We start from the raw sequence: 10,203 nt of genomic DNA, 5'->3' as shown, positions 1-10,203 counted from the left end.
TTTTTGAATTGATTAACATCATTTAGACTTTCATCAAAAAGCAGTACATAATTGGTTTCCTCTTTCACTCTTGACTTAAGTAGAGACAAAAAATATGGCGCTATACTAAAAACTGAGAGGTAGGCAGTTTTTTTCTCACCACAACTGAAATTGCTTGCTATCTCGCTATCAGAAAACATAGCTTTAAAAAGAAAATTCGCATTTTCACAAGATTTGTAGGAATAATGTGAGCTTAAAACCTTTAAAGTTCATAAAATTTCAGCTTTTGTAGTGAGGCTATTCAAATGAATTGCTCGATTCAAATTATAAACCGGCACAGGAACAACACTTAGCAGCCAATCTTTATACAGTTCATTTGCTAGCCAGGGACGAAAGGGATGGGAAGACGGAAGGAATGATTAATTATTTTCTCCGTTTAAGAAAAGTTTCTTATTTTTGTTAAAAAATTTTCAGGAGATAAAATTTAATTTTCAGGAGTTAAAATGCCAATTTCAGGAGTTATAAGGGCCCTTAGAAAAAAAAAGCTAATTTCAGGAGTTTTTCAGGATTTTCAGGAGGAGTATGAACCCTGCTGTAAAACAGATTATCTATTTTTATTTAAACACTCTTTTATAGGATGAAAAGTATGAAATTCAAAACTATAACGTACATATCTATAAATACACATAAACTTATCATGAGGATTAATGTACATCACATCATAAAGCGTGATATTTGTATCGAATTAAAAATAAGGGTTGCAAAGAAGTAGAAACATATATGGGACTTATACCCATGGTTTAGATTAGCTCTAAATCAGATCCTTGGAATTGTGCAAATGTTCTATTAACTTTGAGGAAACCATCGATTATTTGGGAATAGATACTCTGCAGTAATGTTGAGGCAGTTCAGGATATACTCCGGATATATTGCAGATTGAGCATGGCTGAAAAGTTTTCATCTGATTTTTAAATTCCATGACCTTGAGATGACTTAATTCTGAGGCTACAAAGCATTGTTCAGATGTTTCCAGGAACTTCCAAAGTTCACCAGTAGATTTGCTAGCATACCTTTGATGAGCTTGGTTGAGTTTATAGCTCAAAATTGAAAAATGATAATTTTTTGAGAGAGGTGTCATGTTTTTGTAGCATAAATTTACAGTGATTGACAAAAATTCACTCAAAACACACTTTAAAACTTAATAAATCATCGCACAATAAACGGATAAATAATACATTTTAATACTATCTATCAAAGCAATATGAATACCTTTTTTAAAATTGAAATCTGTTCAAAATTAAGTAACATTCATTTAAAAATAGAAAAGCAAATTCAATGTTATAAAACTTACAGATCTGCAACTTCCTTTTCCCTCCCAACAAATTTTGCTAATTCATCGATGGCTTCATCAGTACAAACAGTAGAGTCCACATCAAAACAGACAGCATCAGCTGATCTCCAGATTAACTTAGCATTATCACTCAGTCTACCCATGCTATATAATAATGCTGTAGTGTACGATGACTTTACAGTTTGACCCTTTCAAATAAAAGAAGAAAATTAAAACCAAGAAATAGCAAAATTTAGAATTCTACTATATAATTGATGTGAAAAATATGTACGTACAGTTCACAAAACAAAAATCTGCAAGATAACTTTTTACCTAATTATCGGATTTTCATAAACAATATGAAATCTATGATACATGGAGTTAGTACTTTAATTATTTGATTTTAACTTAAATCACCAAATCAGGGCTAGAAGTTCAAAATGTAAAAATTAAAGACATTTTAAGGGACTAATGGGAAGAATTTGTCTTACCAACATGGCATTTAATATATATATCAAAGATTCTCTTATGAAAAACAGAGTAGTGATGAGGAGTAGTAGAAAGAAGAATTTTTTACATATTTATCCCACATTGAATGCTTTTATGTCATAAAATTAAGGGGAATTGTCTCTAATACTCAAATTAGATTAATATTGTACTTGATGCACTATGAAGACTTCATTTATTTATTTTTTATGGCATTTAAAATTATTTTTGATTTTGAAATTTTCTCAGTTCTTTTTTAGATAAATATTTTTTCTTTCTATTAACTTCAAAAATTTGGAAAAAAACAAAGATTTCTAAAAATTTATTGAAATGTTATAATTATTTGATTTAAAACACTTTCTTTTAAAGGAATTAAAGGACAACTTTGAACCCTGAAAAATACATGCCTTTCCCTTCCTCCAACAGATTCACACTTCTGACTCTTAAAATATGGATAAGTTATCTCAAATTTTGTAGTTTGTAAATTTTAAAAAAATATTTAGGCTATATAAACTTATTATCAAATCAAAAATTCGAAAAAAATTAGTTAAATAAACAGTTAAACAGAAATAAAAAGTGACTTTTTTGAAAGTTTCATTGCTTAAAAACTAATTAATTTTATTCAAATTTTAGAAGTTGCATTTATAATTACAAAAGTAAAAGGGAAACATTTGAATAACTTACAGTTAAAAAATTCTTTAATCACCATTACATTAAATAAAAACTAACAAATGATTTAAAAAAAAAAATTGGCACAGAATAATGTTTGAATACATGAATTTATAACAGTGAAAAATCTTTTTAACAACTTTAAAGATAAGGGGAAATAAGCAAAAAGTAAAATTAATGCTATGTAGAAGTGACTAGTGATGATATAAACTCAATCAAATGACAAAATTAGACCACTTTTTCTTGATTGCAACAGCTATCCTTATGTTAATGTTTAAAAATCCAAATCTTTTAAATAAAAATAGGTTTATTCAAAAGGAGTCTTGTTGTGTCTCATTTTTTAACTTAAAAGTATTTTCTTCACTTATAAATTATTGAAGTTCTATTATTTGAAACATGATTCCATACATGAATGAAAAATCCAATCACAAAATTTAAAGTTATTCAAGAGATCTATTTACTATTATATATTTTTTACTTACAGTTTAATTACAGAAAATAATGCATCAAGAATAAAAGAAATAAATAAAACTACTTTCAGACACTTTCATAACTTAAATTTTTTTTTTTGAGTTTCTCTATTATACATCACTTTTTAAATAACTAAAAAAGAAATGGTCTTCGACTAATCAAAAAAATCAATTGTAGCATTCAATTTATTTTATGAATTTTTAAATTTTAGTTTCAAATTAATATCTCTTTATTAGATAAAACCAATTAAGGTTAACTTTATCACAGACAAATAAGTAATTTTTGGTACCGCAACTCAAGTTACAGATCCTGATCAATAGATCAGATCAAAGGGATTTTATACGACACTGGGCTTGTTGTAATTACACCAACAACTTACCTAACATTTAAAAAAAGTAACCAGATTTCCACAAAAACAAGCCATAACAAAATAATTTTCTTTAAAAAATAATAATAATAGAAATGTGAGTTCAAATTTATGTAAATATTTAATTAGTAGCTTTCTCAATTGATTCCCTTAAAGTAAATCAAAACATATCTAAAATAAATAACTTCTCAGCTTTAAAATATATCTTTTGAATTTCCAGAAAAAGAAAAATATTTTTCTCAATTTAAATCATTAACACCATGATCACAAGCAAATGCTAGGAATGAATTTTCTTTCTTTCTAAATGTAAGATCTAAAGTAAAGATCTAAACTAAAATTATACTCACAGAAAAGATAATGCTTAAAACTTGATAAAAGAAAATTTAAAAGTTTAGCACATGATTCAATGATTTAGATTCTATGATTAAATATAATAAGATAATACTAAATCATGCTGCCAAAATCAAGTGCACATTTTAGAAACTAAAATTTCACTAGATGAACATTAAAAATAATTCCACACACATTATATTTTAGAGATAGAAGTTAAAAAAATTAAATTTTAGACAGATTGTCATCTTTGCATGATTACTGAAGAGAAACATCGATGTTTAAAGCATGCATGAGGTCAACGACATTTATAAAAATAAATATTAAAATAATTTAAACCTCATACGATTTTCATATTAGTAGAATAGGGACATAGTGAAAGCAAGTCAAAATTATAGAACAGAAGAAGAAAAAAAAATTTGGACATACGGTCACCAGCAAATATCCTAGGAGGATAGGTCTGAACACAGAGAGATTAATAAAATGACTGAATGAAGGGTAGCAACAGAATTTTATAACCCATCGCATTTCGCTCCGTTAGTACCCGTACATTAAAATTAAACAGGAATCAATAACTAGTCCAGTTGTATCTTACGATCTATGAAGTCACACCACTTTGGGTATGAAGTAACGGTTCATAAATAGATAAACATATCTTAGAAGTGTCACGCAGAAGTTAATCGTGAATTTTGATAAAAATTTATCGCAAAATCAGTTGAAAAGATAAGAATTAACTTACAAGCTTTTTGAGAGAGCTACTCGCGAAGGATTGCAGCATGTGAAAAGTATTTGACAGCGACTATCTCTCGTTGAAAAAACTTTCCTCTACAACCTCAATACCTCATTTCTTCTAGGAGTAGGAGCAGAAAAATCGAAATTTTGATTTAGCCTCAATTTGTTGCCATATTTCGCGTGATAAAAACCGAATTCAAAATTAGGAAGAAAATAATAATTATTTATTTAAATATTTTAACAATTCGACAAGTCTGTTTGCGTAGAGTTTGGTGTGATTATAATATAAATATTTACCAGCTAAACAAAACAACATGAATTCTTCTCGTTAAAAAATACATTAAAGGGGGCAGGAATCAAACTAGTAAACTTCTCAGACTGTAGGATATCAGCCATGGAGGTTTTTTAATCTCTTTTGAGTACAGCTAGAGATTCGCGACCCAATAGATCACCGAAGGCAAACATCACTGGCAGCTATCAGTAAGCATTTTGATCATCAAGCGAAGGGACCGAGGGAGTGCAGTATCGGTCCTCGTTACCTTATAGTGTTCGACGTCGAGTGTAAGTCGTTGGGCTATTAAATCGAGTCATCCCCTTTGCATGCCTTCAGATCATCCTCAGAGATGTTTCTCAGACCCATCATTAAAAGCCCAATGTGCAACTCTAGTACGACATAAATGCATTATCACTGTTATTACTTTTCGATCTTTTTTGTTATACTTCTTTTGTTGTAGTTTGAATCTGCTGTAGTTGACAATATATGAGTAATTTCTACTGGTGTGAAATTTTTTTTTATTATTATTATAAAATTTTTATTTTATTATTTTTTTTTTTTTTGTTTCTGTATTTCCTCGGGCGATTTTCATTTTAGGTAGAGTTCGCGTTCTCATTTAAATACAAGTCTCACTTACCCAAGATGCCCAGCGATCTTTCTTTTTCCTATTTCAGGCCAAAATTAGTTTATAACACCGTTTGATGAAACTACCTTGAATTTGTACAATGTAACGTCGTTTATGTTTAGTACAGTATAACCGATTCCGGCCTCACTGGTCCTAAGAATTGTAAGAGAAATGTTACGATAATAAATTATGGTATAAAAACAAAACAGGTGTCAGCAGAATAAATAGAAAATGTGAGAGTATTTTCACACCACGTGTAATTTCATAGCAACGTAGCTCTCTAGCATCCCATTTGACATTCTGTCATGGTGCATTTTAAATGCTCTGCTCGCGAACGCTCCATCAAGTTTTCTGAGGTCAGAAGTCGTGTTGTAATGGCACATTTTTTGGGGGGCGGAAAGACGCTAAAAATCCCAACTTCTTACGATTTTTTTCCCCAAAATGAAATAAATTTTTTTTAACAGCATTTGATTTAAATTTTCTAAATTCTACTTAAATACTTAAAAGTAAAGCTTTTTTTTTGAAAAATGTTTTAAAGTTATAACATAATTTAATGTGAAAAAAATTCAAGGAATGATACTGAATACAGAACTTATTGACCATCTTTAAAAGAAAAAAAAAAGACATTTTATAGTGATGAAGAATAATTAAAAAATAAAAGTAATAAAAATTTATTATTAATAAAAAAAATACAGTTATAAACGGAAATCGGAACAAAAAATTATAACTTGTAAAAAATAAAACTGAAAATTTGGTAAAAAATGGGATATTTTTAAAAAATCAGTCGGGTTACGTCGTTCTCCTTCCTGCCTATTCATCCTACTAAACTTCTAGTCAGAAAAAGTGAAATCATTAGAATCCAATCTGACCCAAACTCAAAGCAATCGAGGGCCAACCAAGAAATGTTGCATAACTACGTATAACCTTTTTTTTTGCTGACTGGGCGATATTCAGTTGAATGGAAAAATTAGGAAAATTTCTTATTTTTGTGCAAAGTCACTCAAAATCTTTATTTTTAAGATAACTTTTTGAGTAAAAATAACACTCTTTGTGTTACATAGAGAAAAAAAAAAACATGAANACACATTATATTTTAGAGATAGAAGTTAAAAAAATTAAATTTTAGACAGATTGTCATCTTTGCATGATTACTGAAGAGAAACATCAATGTTTAAAGCATGCATGAGGTCAACGACATTTATAAAAATAAATATTAAAATAATTTAAACCTCATACGATTTTCATATTAGTAGAATAGGGACATAGTGAAAGCAAGTCAAAATTATAGAACAGAAGAAGAAAAAAAAATTTGGACATACGGTCACCAGCAAATATCCTAGGAGGATAGGTCTGAACACAGAGAGATTAATAAAATGACTGAATGAAGGGTAGCAACAGAATTTTATAACCCATCGCATTTCGCTCCGTTAGTACCCGTACATTAAAATTAAACAGGAATCAATAACTAGTCCAGTTGTATCTTACGATCTATGAAGTCACACCACTTTGGGTATGAAGTAACGGTTCATAAATAGATAAACATATCTTAGAAGTGTCACGCAGAAGTTAATCGTGAATTTTGATAAAAATTTATCGCAAAATCAGTTGAAAAGATAAGAATTAACTTACAAGCTTTTTGAGAGAGCTACTCGCGAAGGATTGCAGCATGTGAAAATTATTTGACAGCGACTATCTCTCGTTGAAAAAACTTTCCTCTTCAACCTCAATACCTCATTTCTGCTGGGAGCAGAGAAATCGAAATTTTTGATTTAGCGTCAATTTGTTGCCATATTTCGTGTGATAAAAACCGAATTCAAAATTAGGAAGAAAATAATAATTATTTATTTAAATATTTTAAAAATTCGACAAGTCTGTTTGCGTAGAGTTTAGTGAGATTATAATATAAATATTTACCAGTTAAACAAAACAACATCAATTCTTCTCGTTAAAAAATGCATAAAAAGGGGACAGGAATCAAACTAGCAAACTTCTTAGGCTTCGTAGGATATGATACATGGAGGTTTTTTGATCCCTTCTGAGAACAGCTAGAGATTCGAGACCCAGTAGATCACCGAAGGCAAACATCACTGGCAGCGATCAGTAAGCACTTTGATCATCATGCGAAGGGACCGAGGGCGTGCAGTATCGGTCCTCGTTACCTTATAGTTTTCGACGTCGAGTGTAAGTCGTTGAGCTACTAAATCGAGTTATCCCCTTTGCATGCCTTCAGATCATCCTCAGAGATATTTCTCAAACCTATCATTAAAAGCCCAATGAGCAGCTCTAGTACGACATAAATGAATTATCACTGTTATTATTTCCACGATCTTTTTCGCTACACTCCTTTTGTTGTAGTTTGAATTTTCTGTAGTTGACAATCTACGAGTCATTTCTATCGGTATGAAAAAAATTTTATAATTATTATTATTTTTTAATGCTGTTTTTCCTCACGCGATTTTCATTTTATGTAGAGTTCGCCTTCTTTATCTAAATACAAGTCTTACTATCCCAAGATACCCAAGCGATCTTTCCTATTTCAGGTCAAAATTAGTTTCTAACACCGTTTGATGAAACTACCTTGAATTTGTACAATGTAACGTCGTTTATGTTTAGTACAGTATAACCGATTCCGGCTTCACTGGTTCTAAGGATTGTAAGTGAAATATTACGAAAATAAATTATGATATAAAAACAAAGCAGGTGTCGGCAGAATAAACAGAAAATGTGAGAGTAGTTTCACACCACGTGTATTTTCATAGCAACGTAGCTCTCTATAGCACCCCATTTGACACTCTGTCACGGTGCATTTTAAATGCTCTACTCGTGAACACTCCATCAAGTTTTTTGAGGTCAGAAGTAGTGTTGTAATTTAAATACTTAAAAGTAACACTTTTTTTTTTCACGTTTTAAAGTTATAACATAATTTAACTCTAAAAAATAAGCAAGGAATGATACTGAATACAGAACTTTTTGACCATCTTTAAAAGAAAAGAAAAGGCATTTTATAGTGATGGACAATAATAAAAAGTAAAAGTAATAAGCATATATTATTAAATACAGTTATAAACGTAAATCGAAACAAAAATTTATAACTTATAAAAAATAAAACTGAAAATTTGGGAAAAAATGTGATATTTTTAAAAAATCAGTCGTGGTACGCTGTTCTCCATCGTATTCTTCCTACTAAACTTCTAGTCAGAAAAAGTGAAATCATTCTATCCTAATCATTATAATCCAATCTGACCAACACCTCCTAGAAAAGAGTAGGCCTCTGCACGGGTTACCATAAATATCCTTTAGTAGTCCAAACGTAATGACTTATTTCGTATTTTCAACCACTGCGCAGCTTAGTACCCCGAACGTAATGAGATCTTTCTTATTTTTCATCAACTGCGCAGTTAACTTCGTCACATCGGACTACTAATTTGATCCGTGCTGAGGCCTTCCTTATTCTAGGAGGTGTTGATCTGACCCAAACTCAAAGCAATCGAGGGCCATCCAAGAAATGTTGCACAACTACATATAACCTTATTTTTGCTGACTGGGTGATATTCAGTTGAATGGAAAAATTAGGAAAATTTCTAACTTTTGTACAACGCCACTCAAAATCTTTATTTTTAAGATAACTTTATGAGTGAAAATAACACTCTTTGTGTTACATAGAGGAAAAAAAACCACGAAAATTTGTCTTGTACTCCTAATGATATCACTGAAGATCATGGCTGTTTTGGTGTTATTCGTGAACAATATTAAAATCGAAAGTGATCTCTGGGATTTGATTCTCAGTGGCCTATATCAGGAGTGAGAGCACTCTATTACCTGATCAGTATAGGGCAAAATTAGGAACTTTTGCTGCTGATTATGTTCGGATGTAGCATTTTTAACAGTGGTCACTTTGTAAAAAATGTAGCCACTTTTTCCAAAATTGAAAAGTTCAAACGAGTTCAAGTTACTGTAGAACAGTTTAACGAGGACCGATACCGCGTACCCTCGGTCCCTACGAAGGATGATCAAAGCGGTCCCCCACCAGCTTACTGACCGCGGCCTGTGATGATGGAACTGTGTCTTTACAAACAGTCAACTGCGGGGGTTCGAGTTATAGAATTAGCTACAAACAAATTAAAGTAAATGTTTAAAGAAAAAAGACTGATGAAAACTTATTTGTAACCATTTGTTTTTAAGCTGACACAGCAGTTTCAATTTTATCAAAATCGGTTGCAAATAAAGTGAATGTTTGGCATAAATTAAAAATATTTGGTTTGCACAAATAAACAGCAAAGAAGAAAAAACAGCATAAAAAACTAGGAGGAACAACCAGAGAGGAATCTGAATCATTATTAAAAAGAAGATAAAACAGAGGAACACGTGCTCATACATAGTAGTTTTGCAAACTTAGCTCATCTTACTTGATATTTCATCATATACACTACGCGCAATCCCAAGATTTTTTCTCCTACATTTATTTTATCAAATAATTATATTAGCTTAGAATCATGAAAGAGATCAGTCTTTTTTTTTTATCAGATAAATACTTCATGCTAATGCTAATATACATTTCATCGCCTTGATATTTTTTAAAACAATTACATTATTATAATAAATTTTTTTTTATCGTTAAACTTTCATTTGAAATCTTTCTTTCGATATTTTTACCCTATTTAATGACCCGTTTTTGTGTTTGCGGCATCCATGTAAACTTTTTAATCTAACTCAGAAGACAAGGAGTCTCCTGAACTAAATATTGAGACAAACTAGTCTTCATCGAAAATTTGTCGATGCAACAAACCCACATTTGCATTGCATGGAGAGAAAAAATACGAAAACCTCCCACGGCTAGCCCGATATTAAGGAGATTCTAGCTCATGATCCGTTTACCACTGAGGAAATACCACTGTGGTTTGTGTGAACCAGAAGCAGAATTCGTATTGACCAGCCATTGC

General features: G+C 30.6%; 1 protein-coding gene across 5 annotated transcripts in view; it reads right to left on the bottom strand.

The window, feature by feature from the left end:
* Positions 1–10,203, bottom strand: part of LOC107440728 (phosphoserine phosphatase) — a 25,977-nt gene that overhangs the window by 8,684 nt on the left and 7,090 nt on the right. For 2 of the 5 annotated variants that reach the window (XM_071177165.1, XM_071177164.1), the window contains exon 2: positions 1,331–1,518. In XM_071177165.1, the coding sequence (XP_071033266.1) occupies positions 1,331–1,473 (143 nt within the window). In that variant the 5' untranslated portion in view covers positions 1,474–1,518. Of the gene's footprint in view, positions 1–1,330; positions 1,519–4,061; positions 4,257–4,371; positions 4,520–6,892; positions 7,033–10,203 lie in introns of those variants that run through there. The other 3 variants (XM_043055849.2, XM_043055851.2, XM_043055847.1) reach the window with 3 other exon arrangements.

This window comes from Parasteatoda tepidariorum, chromosome 2, assembly GCF_043381705.1.
Source record: "Parasteatoda tepidariorum isolate YZ-2023 chromosome 2, CAS_Ptep_4.0, whole genome shotgun sequence".
NCBI lineage: Eukaryota > Metazoa > Arthropoda > Arachnida > Araneae > Theridiidae > Parasteatoda > Parasteatoda tepidariorum.
The sequence above is the reverse complement of the archived record's forward strand: the minus strand, read 5'-3'. Positions and strand labels throughout refer to the sequence as shown.